The sequence below is a fragment of the Natator depressus genome, chromosome 2 (genome assembly GCF_965152275.1).
Source record: "Natator depressus isolate rNatDep1 chromosome 2, rNatDep2.hap1, whole genome shotgun sequence".
Lineage (NCBI taxonomy): Eukaryota > Metazoa > Chordata > Testudines > Cheloniidae > Natator > Natator depressus.
Window position 1 is genome coordinate 207136726 of NC_134235.1, and position 11937 is coordinate 207148662.

Here is an 11937-nt window from a genome sequence, read left to right on the forward strand (position 1 = left end):
AGCTCATAGAAGTGTGGGTAGAATTTCATTTTATTTTAAAAATTAATGAATGGTATATATCCATTTTAACATAACTCTTTCAAAATAGAAGTCTACTTCATGTTATAGCAAATTACATTCTTTTCAGATTTCCTATTTCAAAGAGTGCCTCAAATTTCCAAGATTTCCAAGAGAGTTTTTGTATAAGTAATAAAAGTCTTTAAAATTAAAATGCTAATTGTAAACAAACCCAAATGCATGAAAAATATAGTCTGACTGCATAACAAAAGAGAATTATATAATTCTATTTGAGTGAAATCTTTCATCTTTGATTTACAGGTTTGAGTCCCCTATAACTGAAACCATATTGTTCCATATCTTTCATATCATGGCATTCCCCAAAATCTTGTTTTAATTAAGGTTTCTTTCAGATTTCTGAATAAAAAGCATGACAGTCTTCACTTATGGCTTTAATATATCCTTTGAGTTTGGAAAATATATAAAAAATGAACATCACTTACTTTCAAAAGCAAAGCCAGCTTTCAAATACTGCAAGTAGAATTCTTCAAGGTAAGTAAAACAGCTCCCAGGGTTCACCGGGGGTGGGGGTCGGGGGACATTGTAAACAAAACTAAACTTGCTGTATCACAATTTGTGTTCATTTAAAGTATTCTACATAAATGCCCTGTTCCCTTTTACCTTCTCTGACAATAAGGCAGCATGTGTAATAGTTTAAGTGTTCATTATCTGCTAAAGGCACAGTTCTATGTTACACTCTCAAACATTAATTTAAGGAGTTAAAGTCACTTTTCAAGGACATTTTGCTACTTTTAAGGATCTAAAATATAGGCTAAACCCTTTGAAACTTTTTAAGCAACACTAACTTCTGTGAGTCTGCAGTAATGAAAATAATCTGTTTGCATTCAGATGGTGACGTGTAAAAAAACCTCTCAACAAACTATCACTGCAGAAACACCTGAGCTTCCAATGAGCTCCACACAAATACTTAAGCTTTCTCTTCTTAGAGTCAGGATGCAAAACAAACTAAAACAACTTTTGAAAAGTCATCCATTTTTCAGAGACTATTTGAATCTCTAATGCACATATGCTGAAAGCTACTGTCAACTCTGCAGAGTGCAGCATTTTTAAAAAGGCAGAAGATCACTCATTGTAGAGAACCTTGATTATGGTGTCATTGATATAAAATTATACATTAAACATGGATATAATTCTAGAAAGAGAGAAAATAAAACAACACACCACTAAGCACAGTACTTTGGGGGACTTAAAGTCCAGCAAGCAGTGCTTTCTTTTTAGCTAAAATTCTCTCATCCTAATTTACACGTCTTTAATTTATCCAGACAAGAATTCAATACATTGCCTTCAAAAAGACACGGTTTATGAACTATCCATTATTTCATTACACGAAGCACAGACAACAAGTTCTATTAACAATTTAACACAGTGTGAAAACGATTACCCAGTAAAAAGTTTTTCAGAATGTCAGAAAGAGTGATTCATGGAGTTTCCCCAGAATTTTGCTGGATGTTGCAATTTTTGTAGCTATCAGTAATCTATCATGTAAAATATTTTAATATTTCTATTTCACAATTTATGTCAGTGAGTGGGTCACACAGCATATTAAAAGCATGCACTAGGCTCTTTCTCTCAAGCCTAATTTATTGTAACTTTAGAATTGTAGCGGTTACATTTAAGGAATCTTTAGGGCCCTTTCAAGTCCATCCAAAGAACAAGTGAAGCTGCTGTTCAGAGTTTTGTGCCCAGTGTTTATGTTCCATCTGATCTGTGCCACCCAAGCAGCAGACAAGACATGTCTGAGGGTGCTTTGGGGGGATACACAATGATGTCACACACAGGAAATATCAGGGAGGACTTGGCACTTCACAAGGCTGGTTCTTCTTCCATGGGCTCGCCAGCAGCTCTGTAAAAATAAACAGGCAATCAGAATACAGCGCAAGAGTACACAATGACATTGTAGATTTTCATGCATAATCAAAGCTGATTTTTCAACTCTCTCTGATGTTTATTTGTGTTATTCAGCTATCCATAAATAGAGTTTCTTTCTTAGGAAGTATAAACAAATGTCAAGTGGAAAAACATTTTAGATCTAAGCAATCACTGCAAATGTTCCTGTTTATATTAAAATATGTCAGAATATTTTATAACGTCAGGTTCAGAAATGTACATGCGTTGTGTCAGCAGAGTCAATTAATTTAATGAAAAAATCAGCTGGGATACTTTTATTTTTCAAGCATTTGCAACTAAAAATTAATTACCCTTCTTCAGCTGGGACCATACCATTAAAACCAAATAGTTACCATGTAGTTAGCTGACATGCCAGTCCTCTGATTTTTCCTTCTGCACTTTCGTAACTACAGTGGTTGGTTGCATGCCTTCCTAAAATTTCTAAGACCAAATTCTGAATTTGATTAGCAGATCACTGCCATACAGCAGGCATCTGTTAATCATGTATAATCAGATTAGACACCTATCCTTTATTAGAAATCATCTGGGAGACATTCCACTCAGGCAAAACCAAAATCGACTGTTAAAGATGTACAGCTGGTATAAACTATCATAGCTCTACAACAAGTTACGCCAGCGGAGGATCTGCCCCAGTATCAGCATCCACTATATAAGGGATTGTCAAAGATTATATTAGAAACCTCATTGTTGACGATCTTAAGAATTTGGACATGACCATTTTTTTTTCCTAAGAAATAATTTGACAAACAATATCTAAGCTTGGAACTTCAATTGAAAAACAAAAAAGGCAGTTCAAGCCATTTTTTACATGAGAGGAAGGCTAAACCAAAAAGAGGCATTCACCAGTAAATCTCACTTAACGTTTGGATTCAATAAAACCTCCCCCAGGAAGTGGAAGCTCTCATGCAAGCCCTAGAAAATTAATTATTTAGGGCTTGCATAGTCTTACATGGGTTTCTGCAGCAAGGAAGCCAAAGAACTTTAACTGAATCTGGACTTTATTTAAGGCTCATCCAATGAAAATTCAGCAGTGTCTCTTTAAAGGAATTTATACAGGTTATTAATCCAATCACTAATCACTTCTGGTATTTTGAAAAAAATAAAATAAAACGAGTGTAATATGAAAAAGCAAATATCTTGTAACTAACTACTTTCCATAAAGATTTTTACAATGTGTTTGGATTATTAATCCATAAAGCACAAATCCTTCCCCCTTCCCCACGCTCTGGAGGGTCTCATATGCAAAGTAACCACTCACGTTCTGCTGCTCCTGGGAGCTGAAAGGGAATGGAATTTATGGGAGCTCTACAGAAGTGTACTCCCATGCATACAGTTCTGTGAAGGTATGTTTGAAAATGTGGCAGGAGCAGGGCTGGATAGGATTGGTGTATCTATTTCCAGACAGACTATTGCCACACATGGAAGGGGGCATAAGAATATGCCCATGTTCATGGACATTTTAGGGAAAAAGTAGGTTAAATTTTTCACTGGTATTTTTTAAATGCTTCAATGAGCTACGCAGCCATTCTGTGGCCTGATGAAGGCGTCCCAGTCCCCTCTTGAGATCACTAACACATGGCCCACTACTCAGTGTGGTGCACTGAATTCCAGTGATAGGGTATAAATGCCCCACTGACTCTGTGGTAAATATGCACTCATCACAACATCTCGAAGTGAGTCATCGCTGCATATACAACATGTATATTAAGGCGAACAGAGAAAATGTACAAAAATCAAGCTACAGATAGACAAATTATCTTAGGATGGTTGATTTGTGTGAGAGAGTAGGGATGTGTTGTATAACATAGGGTTTTCATAGCATTTGCCCCCAAAAATGCACATCATTGTCAACAGAAATGGGTCCCAGAATAGAAGCTACTAGGTTCTGCCTATCTGCTACCACTGGAGGTGAAGAGAGAGCCTCCTAGCATAACCTCTCCACAAGGCTTATCATAGCATTCCTATGATTCTATACTTGATGTATTGGCTTTTCTATGATTCTGTGATTCTTGACTGTCTCACCTGAACTCTGCTAATCCATCTCCCCAGAGGATGCATCTAATATTTCAAACTTCTGAGCAGTTTCAAATAGCTGCCATTTTGTGCTATAGACAACAGGCTGGATAAACACAGCCATCTTTCCCACAATGTGAATTCTCCCATATTCTAATTTATCCCCCATCTGGAAGGATTAGGTCCTATACCAGTGACATTAGCTACAGGTCCATTAGCTTCCTATCCTTCAGAGCTCCCCACCAGTTCCAAGGGGAGAGTCCCATCTTTTCACTAAATCCACTTACAGCCCTGGAAGATCACAAAATATCAGACTATAAAGTCATGCTATTTTTATGTATAGAAAAGTTATTAGAGAATAGTTTTTAGGGATTTCGACAATTGTGTTGATTTTAACAGACCATTTTCTTTCATTTATATTCATGCAAACCATTGACTTCAATAGGATTGCAAGGATTAATCTAAAAGCAGAAATTGGCCATATTTTACATATATATATATATATATATATATATATATATATATAATATATGTGTCTGTGTATATATATCATTACACACACACACACACAACCACCTATGTAGAAGTGATACCCACATGCCAAATTGAAAATCCATGGATTCTTAAATATATTATCTTGCAACTTTGATCACTTCACCTGGTTTCTCTGCTCACTAATCCATCTTCCTTTGAATTCATTCTCACATCACAATCTAGGAACTGACATATGGAATCGGACTTGAAACCCATCTAGTCCAGTGTTCTGTTTCTGAGAGTGACTGGTAGTAGATCCCTCCAAGAAGGTGAAAGAAGGCGACTGTAGAAAGGTCTGGGATAATCTGCCCACCCCACCTCCACCTCCCAACACACATATACGCACATTAGGTCTCATCCTTGTCTCTAATAGTTAGAGATTGGCTTGAAACCTGAAGAATGAGGTTTTGGAATCCTTTCCAAATTTTGTTATTAATAACAATAATGTTGGATATTCTTGCTATCCATATAAATAAACAATCTCATTTTCAATCTTGTTAAATTCTTGGCCTCAATGACTTCTGTGGCAATGTTTAATACATTTCCTTTCTCAGTTTTCAATTTTTGTCTTTGTTCTTGTATTTTAACAAGGAGAACTGAAGATCCTGATGTACCTTCTCCATACCATCATTGTTTTATATGCTTTATCATGTTCCCTCTTACTCGTCTCCATCTAAGGTCAAGAGTCCTAATCTTTTCAATCTCTTTTCATGTGAGTATTTTTCTGTGCCCTTGCTCACTCATCACCGTTCTCTGAGTCCCCTCTAGTTCTGTAATTGCTTTTTGAAGATGGGGTGATCAGCACAGCACACAGTGCTGCAGATAAGGATGCACCATTGATTTATATACTGTGTGCTGTGCTGATCACCCCATCTTCAAAAAGCAATTACAGAACTAGAGTATACTATAGCTGCACACAGAGCAGAGGTCTTCATTGAGCTGTCTACAATGATCCCCATATTTCTTTCTTGAGCTGATACCATTAATTTAGATCCCTGAAAAATGTATGAGTAGTTCAACTTTTTCCCTCCAATGTGCACTTTATCAGCATTGAACTTCAGTTCCCATCAAGTTGCTCATTCACATAGCTTGTTTAATTCTCTCTGAAGTTCCACTCAGTCCTCTCTGGTGATAACTAACCTAAATAACTTTGAGTCAAATTTTGCTACTCATTATTCACCCCACTTTCCAGATCAATAATAAACATATTAAATAACACCTGAACCTACTACGCACCTTTGAGGCACCCTTTGTTAACCTTTGCCATGATAAAAATTACTCTTTACTTTCTGTCTCTGAGCCAGCATTTGATGCATTACAGCACTTTGCCTCTCACCCCATGACTATTTAATATCTTTAGTAGCAGTCAAAGCCCTTTTGAAAGTCTAAACCAATTGTGCCAGCTGTTCTTCCTTATCCACTACTCTACTGACATGTTCAAAGAATTCTAAGCGATTAGTGAGACATGATTTTCCTTTGCAGAATTCAGGCTGGCTAGATCCTAACATCTTATGATCTTTCAGATACTTTGTTATTCTGCCCTTAATGAACAGTCTGGTTTTCAAAAAATCAGCCTGCTGAAAAAAAAATCCTCCTTCTGATCCCAAATCTGGAATTAAAACATTTATTTGGAATACTGTTTAAAATGATTTGTTTCTACATTTGTTTCATTCACTGTTAAGAATACAGGAGAAAAAAATTATATGTCACCGAAAAAGTGTTTTCCTCATTTTAGAAACTGGAATTACACAGATTTCTCAGCTCAACATCATCACACTGAGATTAAAAATAAAAGTACAAGGTATGGTTCTAAGCAACAGAGGACTGTCAAATGCTCAAATAGCGTAACAACATAAGAATAGCCATACTGTGTCAGATTATTGGCCCATCTAGCCCACTATCCTCTCTTCCAACAGTGGCCAATACAGGTGCTTCAGAGGGAATGAACAGAACAGGTAATCATCAAGTGATCCATCCCCTATCGCCTAATCCCAGCTTCTGGCAAACGGAGGCTAGGGACACTTCAGAGCATGGTTTTGCATCCCTGCCTATCCTGGCTAATAGCCATTGATGGACCTATCCTTCATGAACTTATCTGGTTTTTTTAATGCTGTTATAGTCTTGGCCTTCACAACATCCTCTGGCAAAGAGTTCCACAGGCTGACTGCGAGTTGTGTGAAGAAATACTTCCTTGTGTTTGTTTTAAACCTGCTGCCTATTAATTTCATTTGGTGGCCCCTAGTTCGTGTGTTCTGAGAAGGAGTAAATAACACTTCCTTATTTACTTTCTCCACACCAGTCATGAATTTATAGACCTCTATCATATTATATTCATCTCTTTTCCAAGTTGAAAATTCCCAGTCTTATTAATCTCTCCCCATATGGAAGCTGTTCCATACCCCTAATCATTTTTGTTGCCCTTTTCTATACCTTTTCCAATTCCAAAATATATTTTTTTTGAGATGGGGTGACCAGATATGAACACAGTATTCAAGATGTGGGAGTACCAGGGATTTATATAGAGGCAATATGATATTTTCTGTCTTATTATCTATCCCTTTCTTAATGATTCCCAACATTCCGTAAGCTTTTTTGACTTCCACTGCACATTGCATGGATGTTTTCAGAGAACTATTCACAATGACTCCAAGATCACCATTTGGTATGTATAGTTGGGATTATGTTTTCCAATGTATATTACTTTGCATTTATCAACATTGAATTTCATCTGCCATTTTGTTGTCCAGTCACCCAGTTTTATGAGATCCCTTTTTAACTCTTTTCAATCTGCTTTGGACTTAACTATCTTGAGTAGTTTTGTATCATCTGCAAATTTTGCCACCTCAGTGTTTACCCCTTTTTCCAGATCATTTATGAATATGTTGAATAGGACTGGTCCCAGTACAGACCCCTCGGGGACACCACTATTTAGCTCTCTCCATTCTGAAAACTGACCATTTATTCCTACTCTTTGTTTCCTATCTTTTAACCAGTTACCAATCCGTTAGAGGACCTTCCCTCTTATCCCATGACACCTTAGTTTGCTTAAGAGCCTTGGGTGAGGGACCTTGTCAAAGGCGTTCTGAAAATCTAAGTACACTATATCCACTGGATCCCCTATGCCCACATCCTTGCTGACCCCCTCAAAGAATTCTAGTAGATTGTTCAGGCATGATTTCCCTTTACAAAAACCATGTTGACTCTTCCCCAACAAATCTTGTTCATCTATGTGTTTGATAATTCTGTTCTTAACTATCATTTCAGCCAATCTGCCTGGTACTGAATTTAGGCTTACTGGGCTGTAATTGCTGGGATCGCCGCTGGAGCCTTTTTAAATAATGGGCATCACATTAGCTATCCTCCAGTCATTTGGTACAGAAGCTGATTTAAATGATAGGTTACAGACTGCAGTTAGTAGTTCTGCAATTTCCCAATAGAAATGCATTCTTAGGAACAGGTTTTCTGGTGTGGTGTGGCTGTTTCAGTGCCCAGCAGAATGTGGCCCTCGTCTAGCTCAGCTGTGGAGGATCACTACTTTGTAAAGGTGATTTCTGGTATAAGGCTCTTATCCTTGCCCTGGAATAGCAGGACAAGATAGGCAAGAAAGGAAAGGGTTTGGCCAGAATACCTTGTGCCATGCCAATCCTAGAGTGTGGTTTCCTCCCACTCGCGCTGTTTACAGTTGGCATAAATTAAAGCAGCCCTCACGATATTCTAATTTGATGCAGGTGGATTAGTCCTGCGCAGAGATGACACGAGGGTCAGAGGAGTGCAAAAACCAGCATTATGCACCTCTGCACATACACCCCCCACCATGACTGGCAGTCTATGAAAAACAGCTGCATCTCAGGATCTGGTCCTTAATCTTTCCAACAGAAATTATAACATGATGAAAATCCCAATCCTTAGTTCAGAAACCACAGAATCCTCTAAAATGGATTTTAATCCAACATCTCGGAATTACATTTCATATCTCATTTCTAATTGGGTAAAATCTATATCCAGGTAAACCAGGGCCATGAATTTAAATTCTCTTAAATGTATTCCTAAAATTTATAATGACTTGCTGTAAAACAATTAAGTACCAGATAGCCTTTGCTCCTTAAAAAAAAAAAAAAGAAGTAAAAGAATCAAGGAGACTATTGTACTGAACTTTTTCAAAACAAAAGATTTGTGAAACAACTGTTGGCCACTACAAAGCTCTAATCAGTTAAATGTGTATCTCATTTAGGTAACAAGTAGTTATCAACACAAACAATGTGTTGTGGTTAAACATGTTTATAGGACCATGGCTGTTTATTTAATTGTCTCTGTATTTAAATTTGTATTTGCATCATTCATATTTTCCCTTCTGTCCTATCCATAAATCACTTCTCCCTAATCTATTCTCTCCTGAAGTCTACAATTTCGTTTCAAATGTATATTAAAATGCACAGAGTATTTTAACAAAAAACCACCAAGAACAAAAATAGCTTTTCATAAAGTCTGTTTCACTCAGCATGTCAGGGCCAATCAAATTGAAACAACTGTCTACTTTGTGTTGTCATTTACCCCCGCAAAAATAAAATAAAATAAAATAAAAGGGAAAGAAAGAAAGAAAATGAAAAAAATACTTAGAATGGTTCTTAGCCAGGAGCATTTTATCCTTTATTCATCAGTGGTAAATGAGTCAGATATGAGTTGGCCAGAAAAAGAGCTGCTTTACCCAAAATCTGAGTTTAAAATGAGTCATCTCACTCCAAACACCAATATATCCTCCAACATAACTGGCAAGAGTTTCCTACAAAGAGACTCTCCTGCTATTGCTCTCTTCATCTGGGAGCCTGATTCTACACAGCTGAAGTCAGTGGGATCTTTACCATTGATTCAGTGAAGCAGGATTGAGTCCTTAGGATGCCCCTCCTAGAAGCACAGCAAAGAAGCTGTAGGCCAGATGCCTGTATACGTGGAGGGAGGGAGGGAGGGGATTTAAGCCACCTTTGCATCCTCTCCGGTTGCTCTGAGCTGTGGAAAGGTTCTTAGCATAACTTATACAGTTCTGGGGGCCTGTCAAAGTTACAGCACCCTTCCTAGACTGTCATGTGGACTGCAGCACTGTGTGCTTTGGACCTACCTTCAACATGACCTGGCATACCCTGTGTACCAGGGCTTGCCAGGGGATCCTCCGATGGCAGCCTTACAGTTCTCATCTTTAGTGCCAGTTCCAGTGCAATGCTCACGCAGCTGAAACCAGAGCTTAGAGGGGCCCTCTACATCTGGCATAAACGGCCTGGAGCAGGGGTGAGGCTCTCTTACTTGGTCTGTAATTGTTATATGTGTTACTGTCCTGTATGGGTCTGTCTCACTGCAGTGCTCCTTCAGTTTTATGCTGCTGTACTTCACAGAACTTAAGGGAGTTAAGATGGGGTAAAATTGGAGTAATGCAGTGGTAAATCAGGCCCTTTGTTTCTAATGCTGCTTTAGAGTTCCTCCATGCCTGTGCTAAGCACACACAATTCCTCTCAGGAGGTTCCCTGCATCTCAAAGAAAGCAGGCCTTAGAAAGCAGATTTTAGAAGTAACTATTTTTGTTTGTCTCTGTTAATAGGAAGGTGGGGGTGGGGGGGAAGGAAACATGGTGGCCAAAGCTACTGGAGAGCCTGGCTATCAGTTTGGTCCAACAGGACAGGTCCAAAGGTGCCCCTGTCATTCACTTATGGAAAGGCTGGTTTTGAGTGACCACTGTCCAGGTTATGAATGTGGTAGTGTAATCAGCAATGCAGGCATGCAAAGGTTTTATTGTGCTGCTGAAAAACCTCTACAGCACCACAAACGATATTTCAAGTGGAGCCATTTTTCCACAGAACAATTCATGACAGATTCATTCCTATTACCGTCCAGAACTGATGAAGTGTAGTGAACCTGGCAGCCAAATGAATTCCATTTGTATACATATCAGTACATCCGTTTTTCTCACACTCCCTTCAGCTGCACTCTCAATTCATTCCATGTCAAGACGGGGTGGAAATTGCCACAGGTTATCAGTAGTCAGGTGGTATATTTACATAGCATTAAGAATATACGTTGTTAGCAGAAGTACTGCTTTATTGAAGTGACTATAGAATCAATTACTGTGAAGTAGCTATAGTTTTAGATTAATATAGGTTTGTAACATGACTTTTAATTACTGATTATTCTAACCTATGTAATTTTATATGCAAAATTAATTACATTTTATTTAAGAGAGCCTAAAACTTGGCTTTATTTCATCATATTAATTAGTTACCAAAACCTAAATTATAGTCCCTTTACATTAGCCCCTCACTCATATGTGGAAAAGGTTTTTACATCCTTGGCTAACAAACGAGAGCACTAATTACCACACACTTAGATTATAAACATTTGGGTTCATTCCTTAGCTGAGGGTTAATTGATAATGTTGTGGATCAAAAATAAGATCGCTCATATGGACCAACTGTCTGTCACTGAGAGAAAAAAACGGTTCCTTCCTATGCATTTATGTATTTGTAATAATAATAACAACAATAATCATAAAAAGAAAAGGAGTACGTGTGGCACCTTAGAGACTAACCAATTTATTTGAGCATAAGCTTTCGTGAGCTACAGCTCACTTCATCGGATGCATTCTCTAAGGTGCCACACGTACTCCTTTTCTTTTTGCGAATACAGACTAACAGGGCAGCTACTCTGAAACAATAATCATAATCTATTATTCAAGTACAGATCACTAGATCTGTGTCTTTGAGTCACAGCTGCTTACTTTACTGAAAAACCCAAGTTTTTACTCTTGTGAGAGCCGATACAACTACAGAAGATTCTACAATATTCTGCTGAGTTCTATAGTTATCCCCCTTGTGCATCATCAGTAAAATTGTCAGCTGAATTCGGATTAAAACAGCCAGTGCAGGTTTTGAAGGGACTAGAACCTTACCACTCAGCCCACAGGCAGCAACTGCCAGTACATTCACATAAGTCATGGATCCATTGGCTACACTCCCACTGCTCCTTTGGCCCACCCACAACTCTCTCCTCCCTTCGATGCTCCTGTGGAGAGAGCTGTCATGGAGCACAGCTTCACAGTGCACAGGGAGCTGAGGAGTCCCCTTGTAGGGCCTCCCTATCTCCTGCCCCTTTTTCCTCTTGTCCAGTGGAATCAGAAGGTTCCACTGCATTTTTGGGTCTCTCTCCACTGCAGAGAGGCCAGGCGCGTTTGGCGGTGAAGGAGAATAAATAGGAAACTCCATAATGTAATTTTTATAATGCGACATTTCTGACTCCAACAATTCCTTAAAGAAACATTGTACTGCATATGGCCCTATTCAAGAGACATCAGTGCTTCATTTTGAAATACAGTATTGACAAAAGCGCATTGGCAGTTATTGTTCCATTTTATAGAATTGTTACA

At 38.3% G+C, this 11937-nt stretch overlaps 1 protein-coding gene across 1 annotated transcript in view; it reads right to left on the reverse strand.

The window, feature by feature from the left end:
- Positions 1 to 1561: 1561 nt before the first annotated feature.
- Positions 1562 to 11937, reverse strand: part of HDAC9 (histone deacetylase 9) — a 542743-nt gene continuing 532367 nt past the window's right edge. Inside the window, exon 26 of the mRNA XM_074945808.1 lies at positions 1562 to 1921. Within this exon, the coding sequence (XP_074801909.1) occupies positions 1882 to 1921 (40 nt within the window). The 3' untranslated portion in view covers positions 1562 to 1881. The remainder of the gene's footprint in view (positions 1922 to 11937) is intronic.